Genomic DNA, 19,824 nt, shown 5'->3' with positions numbered 1-19,824 from the left:
CTGGTTTAAGGTGGCAAATTAATACACGCTGCAGCCTCCTCCACCTCCTCCTAATCCAAGCCCTCAAAATGACAGACAGGAAAATCCACAATCATGCTAGAAAACAAGAATGGGTACTTTTAATGGACTGGAAACTTGAGGAAGATAAAAGGCGAGAAACCAAACTGCCCACAGAGACTGAATGCTAGAAAAGGTGGGAATGGTCCCCAGGAAGCTACAAATTCTGAGGTAAGGGATAAAAAACCGGAAAAGACAGAAGACAGATTAACTGCAGTTTTTGCATTAGAAGCAGCCATTCGTGTGGATCTCTATATACTGCCTTTTTTGGAAAAGGCAAAAAACAGAGATTTCATTTCTGCCCTTAGTTGGAAAGAGTGAACACAGGAACTTGAGTAAGCCTGGTAAAATTTTAGAATACCAAGGATAAAGAGAAAAATCCTAAAATATCTGATAAAGGAAGCTGAAGTGCAGATTACTTACAAAGAATTAGATTGATACCACACACTTCCATTTGCAGAGTGGATATAAAAGTAAAAGTATGATATTTAAAAGTCCTTTAGGAAAATACTTTTGAACTTGGAATTCTATATGTAACCAAACTATCTTTCAAGTGTGAAGGCAAAATAAAGACATATGCAGGTCTGCGAGGATTCATATTATTACCCACAGATACACTCTAAAAGAATTACTTGAGAATATACTTATGCAAGTACAAGACAAAGAAGTAGCATGAAGAAACCTACAGCAAAGAAACCAATAAATTCTAAATGATTCTTGCATTAAAAAAAGAGGATCGGGGCGCCTGGGTGGCTCAGTTGGTTAAGTGACTGCTTTCCGCTCAGGTCATGATCCTGGAGTCCCTGGATCGAGTCCCACATCAGGCTCCCTGCTTGGCAGGGAGTCTGCTTCTCCCTCTGACCCTCCCCCCCCATGTGCTTTCTCTCTCTCAAATAAATAAAATCTTTAAAAATAAAAAAATAAAAAAAATAAAAAAAGAGGATCAAAACAAAAATTATGAACTACTTCTAAAAAAAAATGAGGTCACTAAAAAAACAAAGCTTGTGACATGCAAAGCAGGACTGTGGAAACATTTATAGCTATTAATAAGTTTCTTAGGAAAGAAAAAAGACTTTCAGTCGAAGAATTTAAAAGAGAACAGACTAAGAATAAAGAAAGATTACAAGGGGACCCAGGGCTGGCTCAGTCAGTAGAGCATGTGACTCTTGATCTCAGGGTTCTAAGTTGGAGCCCCACGCTGGGTGTAGAGGTTACTTAAAAAAAAAAAAAAGAAAAAAGGATTACAAGGAAATAACAAAAAAGCAATATAACAGAAAACTAAAAGACTGGATGATCAGTAATCAAAAAGCTGATTCTTCAGAAAGGTAATAAGTGATATAGGCAAACTTATAGGCAAAAGGAGAGAAACAAATAAACCTCAGTTATAAAAATGAGACAGAATTACCAATTCAGAAGAGATTTTTAGAAAACATTTTAACTATTATTGAAATTCTCTACAATAGGATTTGAATCCCTAGGAAAAAAATGAGTGATTACTTAGGAAAATATAAATGGCCAACATTAGTTGAAAAGTAGACATCTGAACAGATTAAAAAAAAAGAAATGCAAATAGTCAAGGACAAAATGCAAATATATCACTTTGCATTTTAAAGGAACGTATTTTCTCTGTTAACTAAGGCAGAGGTTCTTAAATATTTTGGTCTCAGGACCTTTTTAAATACTTTTAAAAATTACTGAGGACCCAGAGAGCTTTTGCTTGCTTGTATGGGTCATCCTATCAATATTTACCATATTAGATATTAAAACAGAAAATTTTATTATTTATTCACTGAGAAATAACTATAAATCCATTCATACTAACAACACACTTATGAAAAATAAATGTACTTTACAAATAAATTTAGTAAGAGTGCCAGTGTTTTATATTTTGGTGCATCTCTTTAATGGAAGATTGCTAGATTTTCAAATTTGCTGTGTTCAATTTGTTGCAATTCATTTGTAATGCAGCCTCTGGAAAACCCCACTTACACTTGTGAGAAAAACAACAGTAAAAAAGGGCAAATAATGTTTTATCATAAAAACAGTCTGACTTTGCAGACCTCATGAAAGGATCTTGGGGATCCCTAGGAGACTCCATATTACAACTTATAAAGTTCTGGAGTGGGGATGATTGCACAACAATGTGAATGTGCCTAATGCTGCACCTATAAATGTTTAAATGGTAAATTTTATGTTATGTATATTTTGCCAAAATAAAAAAAACAGAAAATAAAACCTAGCTGCACATATAAAAGAATAAATACACCAAGACCAAGAGGGTTTATTCTAGTATTTAAAGAGTGGTTTCACTTTAGAAAAATCTATCAATGTAATTTACTGTAGTAACAGATGTTGAAAAAATGTGATAAAATTCAATGCAAATGCCTAATAAAAATTTTTAGCATTCTAGATTATTGGTCAACTTCCACTAATTTATCCTGTGTTAACAAACAACATCAAAATCTCATGGCTTACAGCACAAAGGTTTATTTCTTGCTCATGCTATGTGTCCATTATGGATGGCTTATAGGTCCATACTGTCTTCATTCCAGGCTGAAGGCAGTCCCTATCTGCAACATGCTATTTCATATGGCAGGGCGGAAAAGCAATGGCTAAATCATGAGATGGCTCTGAAAGCTTCTGCTCAGATACAGCCTATCAGTTTCACTCACATTCCACTGGTTAAACAAGTCTCATGGATAAGCTTAGTATCAAGGGCAGAAAGTATATTCTCTCACAGGGAGGAGCATTTGATAGAACTCTGCAGAGATGGACCCAGTAGACAGGATTAGTTGTAAATGAGAAGATTTAGAAATCATATACCTACAGCAAAGCGCAACTTCTCCAATTTGAAAAAGGGTATTTACCATGAACCTAGAGCAAACATAACTACTGTTATATAACAGCAATAAATACTGAGAAAAATATAACAATAAATTTAAAAGATCCCAACCACGCATATGAGCTATGAAGTCAATTAACTATGTGATCTTAGGCAAGTTAAATTCTCAGCCCATTTCCTCAACTGTAAAATGAAGATGACAACATCCTATTTCAATGATTCTACAACGTATTTTTTCACATTTTAATGTCTCAGAAACTGACACATCTTAAAAATAATAGCTGTCACCCAGGAGGCAATAATGATGTTCCAAACAAAAACTTTCCACTGACACAGTCTGAAACCAAGAAAGCATCACTAACAAAGCATCTTAGGTTTAACAAAATATGGTAATATTTAGTGTTATTGTGATGATTACAGGAATTAATGCATATAAAACACTTTTTTTTAAAGATTTTATTTATTTATTTGAGAGAGAAAATGAGAGAGAGAGAGAGCACATGAGAGGGGATAGGGACAGAGGGAGAAGCAGACTCCCCACTGAGCAGGGAGCCAGATAAGGGACTCAATCCCGGGACTCCAGGATCATGACCTGAGCCCAAGGCAGTCGCTTAACCAACTGAGCCACCCAGGGGCCCTCATATAAAACACTTAAGAGCAATGGCTAACAGATAGCAAGTACTCAATAAATACTATTTTTTCTTATTCTTTAACCTACTATATATCAAACCCAATTATAATGCTAGAGTAACTGAAATAAAACTGCACTGGAACAGGATTAGAGAAAGAAATCAATGGAACAGAACAGTCCAGAGAAACAGACCCACATATTTATGGGAATTTAAAATACAATAAATGAGCCATTTTACATCACTAGGAAAGGCACAGAACAGTTCTCAGTCCTATTATACTCAATACCCTTCTTTTATAAGGCCCTTTATCTATATTGAAATGAAACACACAGATAATAAACTTTCTACACACAATTTTTATAAAAATTATATATATATTTCTTTTTTGTACAGTTTTGGATATTTACATATATACATCTATAAAGAATAAAGGAAAATAACTTATAATGGAATAATATAAACTATTTCTATACATAAATGCATAAGCACATTAGAAAACAGTAAGTATCAAAGTATCATTCTACCATGCAGACTCACTGTAATCACCATTAATGCTACAGATACAAATGATGACTGCAGAACTGGTGACAGTGACCTGATTTTCTTAAATGGTGAACTCTTTGTAGAAGTTCTCCCCTCCCCCACCCCCAGTAAAGTTCTAAACAAAATAAGATATAATCTTCCCTCGATCTACAAGACGGTCATATTAGGGGAAATTTTAGCATTCATTTTGCCATGCAAAAACAATACTTTTTAAAAAGTATTTAAAATTTTATTTTATGAAAATTTAATAAAAATAAAATGTACAAAACATATTTTGTGTTTATGTGCAAAAAGAACTTCAGTCTAGCCTCACAAAATTATAAAGTTTTTCATCTATATAAATGTTCAGAGGGACCTTACCTATATGGATGGGGTTCATGAGATGCAGAATATCTACATTCCCTGGCCCACATCAAAAACTGGTGTAATACTCTCAAAAACATCAATAAGCAAAAGCCACTCCAAAAATTTCCTAGTGCTCCTCTGGAAGTAGTGATACCTCCACTGAAAACCCTTGGAAGAGACTCTTCAAAAAGTATTCTGGACAACTGGATACCCACTTTGTTGAAAATTAAGCCCCATCTACTCAAAATATTCCTAAGTCACCGGAAGACAGAACTGTGTAATTTCATATGGTAAAAACCATGTCTCAACATAACTTCTATTTGTATTCCTTTTCCAACTAGTAAACAGGATGGACTCTTTGAAGTCTCTTATCTCTGCCAGTCCCCCAACTAACCCTTTTTCTGTTGCTTCTGAAATCCGTTCTCTCAAATTTTTAAAATTCCATTATAAACAACCTACCTCTCAAAGGGAGTACATTGTAGTGTTTTAAAAGCATGGACTTTGGAATCAGGCAGATCTTCCCGGATTCGACAATTTTACGATTACCTAGGTACTCTGTGAGATACGGACCGATTTACTTCTTGTCTTAGCTGTATAATCTCTTCTTTTCCTTTAGCTTCTTCCCTTCCAGCTTAAACATGCATAAATTATCTCTATCCTAAGAAAACAACGAAGAGGAAAATTCTACCAACTCTACTATTATTCCTTCAAGTTATTGTCTCCATCTCTTCTCTCTTTCCTGTCAAATTCCTTCAAAATAAGACCACAAATGAGTTAATGGTCAGATAATAAAACAACAAAAGGGATGGAAAGGGAGACTGCAGAGCTAAGAAAACCTATTAAGGACTGAAACAATTATTAGAGATAATAAATAAATTAGAAACAGCAAAAAACAGAAAAGACATAACTGCAATACTCACAAAGGTTTAAGATAATAATGGTTAATTCAGAGAAAAAAGACAAAAACTGAGTCATTTCCCCAAATATCTGTTTAACTCTTTTATCCTATCTGGCTTTATTTTTTCGCTTTGGTTCTTGTAACCTTCTAAATTAACATGTAATTTACTTATCTGTTAGATTAACTACTTATCACTTCTCTTCCTCCCACTAGAAGTGCCACAGGGCATGGCTTTGTTTTGTTTCACTGGCCCAGAACAGGAATCACTAAATATTTGTTGAATGAAATAATGAATAAATGCACAACAATATGAAAGACAAAGATGATCCTCCAAAAAGAACCTAGCAAATGGATCAGACTAATACAATGACAGCAAATTTCTGTGAAATAAAGAAAAAATTAGATATTTAGATAAAAAGCAACAATTGATTCCAGGAAAAAATACTTCAAAATAATCTGCACCAAAACACACTGAACTTAAAGAATAAAATGAAAATACCCACTAGTTGTCCAAGGCAATAAAAAAGGAAGTCATCTAGAAGAGAGACTTTAAAAAGAAAAAAAAATACGGTATTGTACTTCCTCACAAGAACATTCAATTATCAGGGAAAATGACTAATGTCTACAAGGTTTTGAAATAAATTGTTATTCTAGAAGTAGTATACCCATTCAAATACTTAGGTGATAAAAGCAATAAGCAATTATTCCTTAATAATTAAGAACTTAGGAAATAATGCCCCTATGAGCATATGCTGAAAAACTACTCAACAATGAAATTAAGCCAAAGACCTCAGAAATGGAAAGCACTGGTAAAAAGACTACCGAGTGCACCAAATCAGATTAAAAACAAATCAAATATTCTAAGAATACAAGGATGGCTTAACTTCAAAAAACTAGAGAAATAATAAAAAATAAATTCATGTTAATCAATGCTAAGATTAAAATTTAATACTTATTTTTAATAAAAATTCTTAGTAAACTAGAACTACCAAAAACTTACAGCTCAAACATCACATTTAATTATAAAACTTTATAAGCAACTCCCATTAAAGTCAGATGTGTAACAAGAATGTTTCTATCATTGTTTTCTATTTAGCACTATATTGTAGTTTCTATGGACTGCAATAACATGCACACACATAATCACAGAAGAATATTATCAGTGAAAAGAACTAAAAAGAGACAAACTCAAAAGAAATCATGAAGCTATGAGATCTATATAGGAACTAGAATTAAATCAACAACAAAACCAGAAGCACTCATAGGTACTAGTAATAATAACTCACAAAAAATTCCCTTACACAATAACAAGGGCTATAAGATACCTAGATAAGTCTAATAAAAGATGTGTGTGACCTTAATCGAAGAAATTTTCCAATTGTACTAAATGATATGTAAAACACCTGAACAAAGACATATGCTATCTTCATAAATGAAGACTAAAATATCAAAATATCAATTCTCTTCTAAGCTAACCTATAAAACCAATGCAAGTCCAATCAAAATTCCTAGTTTTTTCAACGTGTACCTGAAGGTAATACTAAAATTCCCTTATGTGACCTAAGGCATTTATTTATTTTATTCATTCATTCATTCATTTGAGAGAGAGAGACACGATGTGGGGCTCGATCCCCCCAACCCAAGGCAATGTTAAAGAATCAAATAGGGCAGGATAGTGGAAAAGAGGATGAAGAGAATAGCAAGACAATGCATGACTTTGCAGGTCAAAACTAAGGATTCTGGTCTCCATTCTAAGAGCAATGGGAAGTCAATAGTGATTTTAAAACTTTAAAAAGATGACTCTGTGAAGTGTGCAAAAATGTACTGGAGAGGCTTAAAAGATAACCTAGGAAGTCACTGAAAATGGCACAGTATGGACCAACAAAACTTTTCAACACTGGCAAAAAAATGTCAGAATCAGTTTTTTCAGAACTCTGGAAATTAACTAATGGCTGAAAAGAGTCTAGGGAGCATTTATTCAAGAACAGCTGAATCTCAGTAAGAACTCTGTGACATTTTAACTTTCCCTATTTCCATCATCCCCTCCCTAGTGCCATGGTAGCCTAAAAATGACAGCCCACAATCATGGCAGAAACCAGCAGTCTAGCAGCCACTAGAGAAGGCAGAATGGGGTTAGAGAGCCTTCAAAACCCCTATCCCAGAGAATTATTATTGGACCTGTCTGGTGGTTCCCTGAAGACACACCACTCACAGGGCTGCCTTTATCTGACTTGACAGAGCACCAAAGTAAAACAGCCTTTTCCCTGGGGGTGTCTGTCAAAAACAATCATAGACAATTGCTGAACTTCAGGGCTGCCTGCAGCAGTGCATAACAGTTTTAACAGTTGGGGAAAACAATAGGCTAACCAAAAAGCTTAAGAAGAAGAGTTGAGAAATAAGATGTTCAATAGGGGGCTCTGAAAGCTCCCCCATACTCTGGAGGATCATGAAGTCCACACGTACACAAACACATCTGTGCCTGATCAGGAAAGACCTGAGGCGGTCCTAAGCTCTCACAACTGACCCTGAGGCTCTGCAGAAACAAGAAGTGAAGGCTAAGGCAAAGTTGTAAAATGCCTGGTGGTGTACTGTAGACACGCCCAACATGCATACAGAGCCCCTGGGCAGACTGGAGACTTATTAGTTAAAAGTATTTAAAGAAATCTCTGTCAAATCATTAGCTAACCAAGCAACACACACAACAAAAAATATATAAACCTTAAGAATTGGTTCAGAAGGGGCGCCTGAGCGGCTCAGTTGGTTGAGCCACTGCCTTCGGCTCAGGTCATGATCCTGGAGTCCCGGGATTGAGTCCCGCATGGGGCTCCCTGCTCGGCGGGGAGTCTGCTTCTCCCTCTGACCCTTCCCCCTCTCATGTGCTCTCTCTCTCTCTCTCAAATAAATAAAATCTTTAAGAAAAAAAAGAATTAGTTCAGAAAAGTCACTACATAAAAAAAACAAAAACAACAAAAAACAGCAAACAACAACAAAAACAAAGAGCCAATAAACCTTGGAAAGAGGAAAGGCTCTGGTTTCCAGAGTTGCCACACTGTAGTATTTTGAACTTTCAGTTCCCAACCAAAAATTAAGAGACATGCAAAGAAACAAGAATGATCCATACACAGAATGCGTTCCAAGAATAAAGGAAACCACATCTAAAGAACTAAAGTCTGAGAACAATGTCTCATCAAATAGAATACCAATAAAGAGACAGAAATTATAAAACAAAATGAAAAACCCTGAAATTAGAAAATACAATAATGCTTATGCATTATATTTCAGACCAAAGAAGACTTTTAAAAAGTCGCCCATGTGCCAACGTAAGTAAATCTGGCTAAAAATGCATAGATTTAAACATAGATTCACAAATCAATTTTACACATCTACAAGGACTCATGATTAAATACCATCATTTCCTCCCAAAAAAAGATAAAAAAATTCCTACTCCATCTCATCTTCATCATCTGGGTTCTCTCAGCTACTTCTCTAATGTTCCCACCTACCAGAAGATAAAATAAGAATAGAAAATTCTCAGGGCACCTGGCTGGCTCAGTCAGTAGAGCATGTGACTCTTGACCTAGGGACTCTTGATCTAAGCCCACACTGGGGGAAGAGCTTACTTAAAAAATAAGAATAGAACTGTCATCTCTCCCACTGCTAACAGAATGCCATCATTTAATGCTTTTTCTCTCCTCTTGCATTTTCTTTTTTTTTAAGATTTTATTTATTTGAGGGGCGCCTGGGTGGCTCAGTCGTTAAGCGTCTGCCTTTGGCTCAGGTCATGATTCCCAGGGTCCTGGGATCGAGCCCCACATCAGGCTCCCTGCTCCGCGGGAAGCCTCCTTCTCCCTCTCCCACTCCCCCTGCTTGTGTTCCCTCTCTCGCTGTGTCTCTCTCTGTCAAATAAATAAAATCTTTAAAAAAAGAAGATTTTATTTGAGAGACAGAGATAGTGACAGAGATAGTGAGAGACAGCGCAAGTGGGGAAGAGAGGGAGAAGCAGGCTCCCTGCTTGGGAGCCCAACACGGGGCTCGATCCCAGGACCCTGGGATCATGGCCTGAGCCAAAGGCAGATGCTTAACTGACTGAGCCTCCCAGGCGCCCAGTCCTCTTGCATTTTCTTATGCTTCTGTTTCACTTGTGGACAGCAAGTCTAGGGATGCATTTTTAGCAAAACTGCACAACTACTTTAAATTCCTTACTGCCTATATTGCTGCTAGATATATTCAGTATCATGAATTTACCAGGAATTCATTTTAGTAGTAGAGTGTAAAAAATTCTTAATCATTAAAATAATGTAAATTTCCTGCCATTTCCATACGTAATATGCTTTGTCATGTTTACATAAAACTGTCATTTTAGCTATACCAGACTAGATCTAGAGAAATAGAAAATTATGTAATTGTAACTGATGAAAAACCACAATTGAAACTTTATTGGTTCAGATGTACTATTATGTTGAGATAGATTAATACTTTAACTTTTTCTTACCATTAGCAAACCAAACCGGCTTTCAACTAAAATAAGATTAGTTCCTTCAGACAGACCTATGAAGACTACTTTTCTAGAAAATGCTTTTGAAAAATTGGAATTAAAGTGGAGAAAGCACTGAAAGTGTACTATGTAACCCAGTTACTTACTACTGTTTCTAACTTCAAGAATATACAATTATGGGGGGCGCCTGGGTGGTTCAGTCGTTAAACGTCTGCCTTCGGCTCAGGTCATGATCCCAGGGTCCTGGGATCGAGGCCCACATCAGGCTCCCTGCTCGGTGGGAAGCCTGCTTCTCCCTCACACTCCCCCTGCTATGTTCCCTCTCTCGCTGTGTCTTTCTCTGTCAAATAAATAAACAAAAAAAATCTTTAAAAAAAAAAAGAATATACAATTATGGGTATCTTTTTTTTTAAGCACTCATTTCCTTCTGTTCTTCGAAATTACGATAATAATATATATGATTTTTTCAAAAATAAAAAAAACCACATGCTGTCATCCAAAAAAAATAAGGGGTTTCATTTATTTTACTTTTTTTTTTTTTTAAAAGATTTTATTTGAGAGAGAGAGACAGAGCATGAGCATGAGCAGGGGGGAGGAGGCAGAAGGAGAGGGTGAAGCAGACTCTCTGCTGAGCAGGGAGCCCGACGATGCGGGGCTTGATCCCAGGACCCTGAGATCATGACCTGAGCTGAAGGCCGACGCTTAAACAACTGAGTAACCCAGGCGCCCCTCATTTATTTTTCTATTTATACATGCACATATAGCTTTCTACAACCATATATATTCAATTTTGTATTCTGCTTATTTCACCTTACTTCATGCTTTTAAGTAGTTCCAATACTCACTGTCTCATTATGCCTTCTATCAGATGAAATGTGTTATTTCCTTTTATATTTTAACATGATTTAAAATCTAAGAATCTTATGGAAAATGCTTATCAAATTCACCATTAATTTTTTTAAATATATTTTTTCAATTATGAAACTATTGTGGAAAATTTGGAAAATACATCAAAAATGTAAAAAACAACCATTCACTAGTACACTACACAAAGGAAACTACCATTAATATTCTGAAATGCATTCTTTTTTCCTTTGATTTTATCTGTAACAATTTTATATATATATATATATATATATATATATATATATATATATCGCACCACACTTAGCCATACTTTTTTTTTTAAAGATTTTATTTATTGATTTGACAGAGACACAGTGAGAGAGGGAACACAAGTAGGGGGAGTGGGAGAGGCAGGCTTCCTGCTGAGTAGGGAGACCGATGTGGGACTCGATCCCAGGACCCCGGTACCATGACCTGAGCCGAAGGCAGACGCTTAACAACTGAACCACCCAGGCGCCCCTAGCCATACTTTTATTGTAGAAAGCTGGACTGGTTCTAAGTTTTTGCTTTCATAAACAAAGATTTTTGAATACCTACAAATCTTTAATACAAATTTCTGATAATTTTAAGAGAGAATTTTAGAAGAGAAAATACAGGCAGTTATTCTTTGACACACTTACACTTAACTTTTAAAGGATTGATACAAATTGCAAAACCACTTTCCAAAAAGGGGCATCAATTTACACTAACACAAGTGTGAGTGCCCATTTCACCAAAAACTTGCCATTACCATTTTCTAAAAGTATTCGCTAATATAGTAAAAATGGCAGCTCACCGTTGTCCTAATTTACATTTCTTAAATATACTATGATGAAGTATCTTTAATGTCTAATGGATATTTCTATTTCTTCTGTATTTGTCTATAAATGTGTTTTCCTCATTTTTCTTGAGTATTAGTGTTTTTATAAATGCTTTACATCTTACGAAAACGAATGCTTAACCTGTAAAAGGACTATACCACGGCTTTCTGAGAGACTCAAAGTGCAACTTATTGTTATCATCCACCATTATCTGACATTTTTGATACATTTATGAAAAACTAAGTTAATAAACATTTGCTATCTAGTTTAACTTAATACTTCTGTGAAAAGATCAAAGAGTCCTGTATCTTTATCCAACCTGAAAATTGTTGCTTTTGGATAAAGACACAAAACTGCATCAACTTTCAGGTTGTATTTTTTTATTTTTATTCGAGACACAGAGATACAGAGAGAGAGAGAGAGAGAGACGGGGGGGGGAGAGAGAGAGAGAGAGAGAGAGAGCGCGCGAGCATGAGCAGGGAGAGAGGCAGAGGGAGAAGCAGGCTCCCTGCTGAGCCAGGAGCCCGATGTGGGGCTCGATCCCAGGACCCTGGGATCATGACCTGAGCCGAAGGCAGACGCTTAACCATCTGAGCCACCCAGGTACCCCAACTTTCAGGTTGTATTGATCATACTTCTTCATAGCATTATGAATTACTGTGCAAAATAGGATCCTACAAGAATACTGTCTAGAAATAAGCATTTCAATTGCCACAATTAAAGGGAAAAGTCACTGTGCTCTGCAAAATGAGCAAGCATTTAGTAGTGAGATCTAAAAGGAAGTTCCTTGTTTAACCTGTCATGCAACATCTGTTTTAGTCACTGACCATCTTGTAACATTTGTGAAATACTAGTAGTTATCACAAGTACTTCTGAGAACTGTGTAGACCAGGGGTCAGCAAGTTACACCAAATCTAGCCCCCTCTCTTCTTGTAAATGAAGTTTTATTAGAATAATTAGTCATGCTCATTCATTTACATATTGTCTAATGACTGCTTTCACACCGTGAGAGCGAAGTTCAATAGTTGGCCTGCAAAGCCCAAACATCTACTACCTGGCTCTATACAATACAGACAACTAAAACATCCGAGTAAATACTAATTTTACTTGTAGTACACATATCAGCATAAATATCCAGATCCTAACTCATGGAGCTCAAACTCTAGTACAGTGACAAGACTTGTCTGCAAATAACTTACAACACAAGGTATAAAAAGCTAAGTGCTAAGAAAAGAAGAGTGACAGAAAAAGAGTGAGACTGCTTCCACTGGGGAAAATGAAGGAAGCAGCTTCTGCAATGGGTTTTGAAGAATGGGGAGACTTCTACTGTGATGAAAAGCTGAGTTGCACAAAACTACACTCTGCACAGAGGAGCACAGTTAGGAAAAAATGCTAATAAGCATTTTGAAGCCAAAGCATAGTGAAGACTTTCAATGTCAGGACTAGCAATTTAGATTTTAAATACAATTACGTTCAAAAGCAAGGGAGTTACAAGTGAATAGAACTGTGCTTGAAAAAGATCAATCTTGTCAACATTATTTCAAATTAATTTAAGGGGACAGGTGATAAGGAAACTAGTTACAAAGCTATTAAAATAATCTAAGTAATGAGGGTGGTGGCAATGAGACTGGAAGAGGATACACTGGAAAAAATGGAATAAACACATTACTATCACACCAAAACCACTCAAACATTTATGATTAGACAGCAGCATTTGTACACAATATAAACCTCTTACTCATAAAGGGTAAAAACTCCCATCTCCTCTACCTTTGAACAAACTAATTATTTTTTCTTTTTTAAAAGATTTTATTTATTAGGGTGCCTGGGTAGCTCAGTCATTAAGTGTCTGCCTTCAGCTCAGGTCATGATCCCGGGGTCCTGGGATCGAGGCCCGCATTGGGCTCCCTGCTCGGCGGGAAGCCGCTTCTCCCTCTCCCACTCCCCCTGCTTGTGCTCCTGCTCTCTCTGTCAAATAAATAAATAAAATTTTATTTATTTATTTGACAGAGAGAGACACAGAGAGAGCGGAAACACAAGCAGGGGGAGTGGGAGAGGGAGAAGCAGGCTTCCCATTTAGCAGGGAGCCCGATGCGGGGCTCGATCCCAGGACCCCGGGATCATGACCTGAGCCACCCAGGAGCCCCAAAACTAATTATTTCTAATAAGATCTGATAATTTTTAAAAGAGGAACTATTTAAATACCACTTTCCCACTTTTAAACTTACTCTGAATATAAGCACATATTAAAATTGAATTCATTTGCTAGGGCCCCATCTGCTGGACCACTGGAAGGAAAGTCTGATCTTAAATTTGGGTTCTTTTTTATTTTATTTTATTTATTTATTTGAGAGAGAGAGAGAGAGCGCGCGTGCACATGAGGGGGGAGGGTCAGAGAGATTAGCAGGCTCCCCGCTGAGCAGGGAGCCCGATGCGGGACTCGATCCGGGGACTCCAGGATCATGACCCAAGCCAAAGGCAGCTGCCCAACCAACTGAGCCACCCAGGCGCCCATTAAATTTGGGTTCTTAAATGCTTCTGAATTGCTGTAAATAACAATGGATTTGCTTTGTAGCAGCTCTTCTCCTGATATATAATGCCCTCTTTAGGAAGAGAACTGTAAAATATCTTTCTCTGTATTTTCCAAAGCACCAATAATTTTATTGTTGCTTAAATTGTTGATTAATTTTTAAATAAGAGATTTTGTATTCAAACCTCAAATATTTAAATATACCTAACTAAAAAATTTACTTCTCAGTATGAAGATAAGCTGGAATTCATCAGACTGATCTTTTTATTGGTAAGACGTTATACTATACTAAAAAGCAGTTTTGTTCGTTAAGAACTAAGCTGCAGCTTTCTTGTCAGTTGGCTTCTGGCTGAGCTCTACCAGTGGAAAACAAAGATGATATACTGGAAGGTGGGAGAAAGGGAATAAAAGTATTCCTCTCCGCCTTTTTCTTTACCTACAGAAGACATTAATGTTTCCAGTGCCTTCACCTCCTTCTGGAAGACTAGTTCCCAGGTAACCCTATCCCTTGGCCACCAGGACCTATATCCTACCTGTATCCCTCCATTTATCACTACTTTTTCTTACTACTGCTGATCTCTGGGCTGCTTCACCATCCTCTTTTTGGCTTAAGTCTTCTATTACTTATGTAGCCAATTCTCTGCATTAAAGTCCCTATATGTAAAAGAAGGGGAGAAGAAGGAGGGAGGGAGGGAGGGAGGGAAGGAGGGAAGGAGGGAAGGAGGGAAGGAGGGAGAGACGGAAGGAAGAAAAAGCAAAATGGCCTAGCCCTAGCTTTTCTGGCTCTAGTGTATCCACTGTCCACCAGCCTCATTTCACAATGGAAAAGAAAGAGCAATAATGTGTGTAAACTTTCCAGATCACTTGTATACACCCATCCTTCTCAAATATTTCGCTTTGTTATTACATGGGATGCCTGGATATGAAACTACAGAATAAGCAAGTTCACGGTAGGTGATTTAAAAAAAATATATAGTTGTATTTAAAACAAACGATGAGGGTGCTGTCAGTTCAATGGAGAATAGTCTTCAGCAAATGGGATGTTAGGACAACTGGATATCCCTATGCAAATAATAAAGTAGGACCCCTACCTCATATCCTATACAAAAATTAACTCAAAATGGATCACAGACCTAAATTTAAGAGGTAAAACTACAACAGAGGTGCAAATCTTTGTGACACTGGATTAAGCAGTGGTTTCTTAGGTAAGACACCAAAGCGTAGTAACCTACGGAAAAAAGCCAGACTTTCTCAAAATTGAATTTTTGTGCTTCAAAGGATATTATCAAGAAAGTGAAGACAACCCACAGAAGGGGAGAAAATATTTACAAATTATATCTAATAAGGGACTTGTATCTAGAATATATAAAGAAATTTTACAACTCGTAAAAGGACAAATAATCCAATTTTAAAATAGGCAAATGATATGAATAGACATTTCTCCAAAGATGATACATAAATGGCCAACATCACTGGCCACTGGGGAAATGCAAATCAAAATCATAATGTGATAGTGGTCTGGGGCAGAATATAGGGAAGTAGACTGACTGCATCTGGAGCCAATTTCTTCAAAAGAAGGAAAGCAAAAAACAAAGAAGTATCTTAGTAAAAACTGAAAGAGAAGCTATCTTTCTTCCAGAACAAAGGAAGTACCAGATTAACGGATGCAAAACTCTTTTAGAAATACAGAAAATGACTCAAGTATTAGATAAGCATACATTTGGGGTTGTTTCTGCTGTAAGGTAAAACTTCCAAGAACACACATTTGTCTCTCTTGCGGCAATGTATACCCCAATGCCCTACGTTTCACAGGAAAACATTGTTTTGGCTGCTAAAATAGAAAATATTCATATTAGATATTATTGTAGTACTATCAATGGTAACTTCAAGCACTACCATAATTACAAGCAATTACATTTAGCAGACAATTAATAACCACAAAAGTAGTCTTAGAAAAAACTACTTTGCTAACAAAAATTTCTAGGCAATTGGTGACATCTTTATTAAGATCATTTTCAGGGATCTTCACACTAACAATTTTGTCACATCAGTATTAGCTATCTAAAACAACTTTGTATAACTGCTTAGAAATAACTGAAATTCACAACTTCAAAAAAAAAATCTTAGATTACCCACGTACCACTTATGAAGAAAAAAACTCAGTGAGAAGTCTTTCTTTAAATACTCCTTTTGATAATTCTGTAAATTATAATATACTCCAGATAACACTGTAATGACAAATAACTAAGGCAAGCAAAGACATCAAATTCACAAGTTCAATTTAAAAAATTATATATTTCCAACAATGCAATAGAAAAACATAGGTTCCCTTACCTCATCATCATCATCAGAATCATTCCCAAACACTGATGGTTTTTGCAAAACAGGGTGCAACTGCTGTGCTTTCTTTGGCAAAATAAGCCCATACCTGCATTTTTTTTTTTTGAAATAGAAATTACACCATTATATTTAAATGTTAAAAAATAATACATTCACTACCTCTTCCAGATGAAGCTACCAAGTCAAAACATGTCATATTGCTTATGAACATATAACATTGTTTCTGCTTTTCAGTGATCTCAATATTCTAATGTCCATTAAGATTTTATAAATATTACTTTTAAGCAATTATTTGCAGGCAAGGGCCAAACTCAAATACCATTTTAATCAAAGAGAAGTAATTGAAGACTTCAGAAATGTTTTAGATGGTGAAATAATAATAGTAATGTTTTAGAAAGAACATGTTAGTGGAAAGCTTCAGTTTGTGCCCACTAAAAATTAGAAAACACTAAATTACCTGTGTGGTCGAACAAGAAAATAGCTATTTTTTCTTTGTCCCTACTGGGTACTTACATAGTTTTAAGTAAGTTACTGGATTTTGTCACCCACGAAAAATTTTTACAAGATACATTAACTGAGAAATCCAAGTAGCCATGGGACAAATGCCCATTTACACCCTATTGAGCTCATCTGCTCTGTCTTGGAGCATCTCAGAGAAGCATCATCAGATCAAACTCATTTAGTTTCTTACGTTTTGGCCTTTAAAATGCCGAGATCATGGGAAGTAAGGATTACACATCGATGGTAAAACTTCAAGAACACACAACATTTGTCTCTCTTGCGGCAATGTATACCCCAATTCCCTATATGCCTACCCTTTTCTGTGGCTTCTCAGCACAACATTCCTAAAACAAGAAAGGAGGGCGGGAATCAGGACTTGAGCCGCCAAGAACAAGGCCCTCTAAGGAAGCCAGGAATTGTCTCTCTTCTCATTGCCCATGAAAGCATCCAACCAGGGAGAAACTCAAGCGCGGGGTAGGAAGCAAGACTGAGGGGCCTCAGACCGAGCTTTTGGAAAATAGAAAAGTCTCGCTCTCTGCCCCTCAGCCTAACTTCCTTTATTTCCTCACAAGTTTCTCCCTCAAACTTCGGGCTTCCATCCTGGAAAATGTGTGGGGGAGGGGAATATGTTCCTCAGGATCTCTCGCTTTTCCCCCGTCTCTATCCCTGACGACACAAGCCCCTTCACTTCCAGCGCACTTTTACTCCTCGGCCAAAGACAAAGTCGCCGTAATTTTCCATTCCCAGCCTGACCCTAACTCCCGGATCACTCACTGCCTGCCCGGAATCGCCATCTTGCTCCCGTCTCCGCTGAACGTGGCCGACGCCGACGTGACGCCGACGCCGACGCCGACGTCGTCACGTAAACTCTCGCGCGGATTTGGGAGGCCTGGAATACTTGTAGCGGCTGAGTCGCTCTTTTGATTTGCTTATGCGTTGTAGGGAGCCGAGTCCTACCGCCTTCGGCTTTGTTTGGAAACGAACTAGCTGTCTTGAAATTAATGGGAAGAAGGGAATGACAGAATTCTAGGCCAGTAGTTCCCAAAGTATGGAGCTAACCCCGGGAATTTGTTAAAAATGTAAATTCTCTGGCCCTTTTCCACACCTACTGCATCTGGAACTCCAGCAATCTGAATTTTAACGAACCCTCCAGGTAACTCTGATTATCAGTCAAGTTTGAAAAACACTGCCCTAAGGCTATCGATTTTTTTTTTCCGCCGAGGTATTCAGTGTGAGTATACCTGGCTCGGGGTAACTTGGCAGAAGATGAAAACCTATACGTTAATACTGGACCTATGCTCACTGGACGAAATAATAACATCGTGGTAATACTGGGTATAGAAATCAAAATCACATATGACCTATGTATATTTTTAAATCTAGTCACATTCCGTCTGTTCCTTCACTAGCACTTGGCCCATTCCAAGCTAGTCTTATAGCAGCCAAAGTATCTTTTCAGTTACTGACAGAAGGATGTTAAAATTTCCAAATATAATTGTGGATCTATTTCTCCTCTTAATTTTGTCAGTTTTGTTTCTCTTATTTTGAAGTTATGTTATTAGGTATATAAACATTTAGGACTGTTAGGTCCTCTTGCATTGATCTCTATACCATTAAATGATTCTCTTATTTCTCTTAACGTACTTTATCTGATATTAATACAGCCAGCTTTGATTGTTAGCATAGTATATCTTTTTCCATCCTTTTACTTTTAACCTATTTTAATCTATTTGTGTCTTTATATTCAAAGTGGATCCCGTGTTGATAGTATATAATTGGGTCTTGCTTTTTTTGTCTAATATGACGATTTCTTTTATTAGGGTGTTTAGAACATTTTCATTAAAGTGATTATGAGTATGGTTGCAGTTTTTCTATTTCCCCATGTGTTCTTTGTTCTCTAACCCTCCCTGCTTTTTCTTCCCTCTTTGGATTAATCAAGAAATTTTTATGATTTAGCCTAAGATTTTTATGTGCAACCTCTTTGTTGGCTCATTAACCATACTTATTTTTTTTAAGGTGTTGCTTTGGAGTTTCTCATTTTACATCTTTTTTTTTTAAGATTTTATTTATTTATTTGACAAACAGAGAGAAATAGCGAGAGAGAGAGAGAGAGAGAGCGAGAGCACAAGCAGGGGGAACGGCAGGCAGAGGGGAGAAGCAGGCTTCCTGCATGAGCAGGGAGCCCAATGTGGGGCTCCATCCCAAGACTCTGGAATCATGACCTGAGCTGAAGGCAGCGGTTTAACCAACTGAGCCACCCAGGCGCCCCTCATTTTACATCTTTATCTCAGTCCGTCTTCAAGTAAGAATATACTTCTTTATGTATAGTTAAAAAACCTTACAAAAATATACTTCCATTTTCCTTCTCTTAGACTTTGTTACTGTTTTCACACATTTTACTTCTTTTTTTTTTAAGATTTTATTTATTCATGAGAGACAGAGGGAGAGAGAGAGAGAGAAGCAGAGGGAGAAGCAGGCTCCCAAGGAGCAGGGAGCCCGATGCGGGACTCGATCCCAGGACGCTGGGATCATGACCTGAGCCCAAGGCAGACGCTTAACCATCTGAGCTACCCAGGCGCCCCACACATTTTACTTCTAACTGTTTATAAACACATAATAAATTGTTATTTTTGCTTTAAGCAATTATTGTTCAAAAACAATAATTTGAACTTATTTTAAAATAAGAGAAAATTATGTTTACCCACATATTTACCATCTCTGTGTAGGTCAGATTTCTATCTAGTACAGCTATTCTTTTTTTTTTAAGGGGGGAGGGGCAGAGGAAGGGGAAGCAAGAGAATCTTAAGTAGGCTCCACACCCAGTGCAGTGGAGCCCATTGTGGGTTCACATATCATGACCCTGAGATCATGACCTGAGCCAAAATCAAGAGTCAGATGCTTAACCGACTGAGCCACCCAGGCACCCCCAGCCATT

General features: G+C 37.0%; 1 protein-coding gene across 3 annotated transcripts in view; it reads right to left on the bottom strand.

The window, feature by feature from the left end:
- The window catches only part of NSRP1 (nuclear speckle splicing regulatory protein 1), a 49,923-nt gene extending 32,217 nt beyond the window's left edge, over nucleotides 1-17,706 (bottom strand). The window contains exons 1-3 of one of the 3 annotated variants that reach the window (XM_028109384.2): nucleotides 17,664-17,706; nucleotides 17,204-17,233; nucleotides 16,383-16,476 (exon numbers count right to left, since the gene is read on the bottom strand). In XM_028109384.2, coding sequence (XP_027965185.1) covers nucleotides 16,383-16,476; nucleotides 17,204-17,233; nucleotides 17,664-17,683 — 144 coding nt within the window. In that variant the 5' untranslated portion in view covers nucleotides 17,684-17,706. Of the gene's footprint in view, nucleotides 1-16,382; nucleotides 16,477-17,079; nucleotides 17,234-17,663 lie in introns of those variants that run through there. The other 2 variants (XM_028109385.2, XM_028109386.2) reach the window with 2 other exon arrangements.
- Between the last annotated feature and the right edge of the window lie 2,118 nt (nucleotides 17,707-19,824).

The sequence above is a fragment of the Eumetopias jubatus genome, unplaced genomic scaffold, assembly GCF_037043125.1.
Source record: "Eumetopias jubatus isolate StellerSeaLion01/CBP00866 unplaced genomic scaffold, mEumJub1_p1.0 scaffold_10, whole genome shotgun sequence".
In the NCBI taxonomy this organism is placed as follows: domain Eukaryota; kingdom Metazoa; phylum Chordata; class Mammalia; order Carnivora; family Otariidae; genus Eumetopias; species Eumetopias jubatus.
The sequence above is the reverse complement of the archived record's forward strand: the minus strand, read 5'-3'. Positions and strand labels throughout refer to the sequence as shown.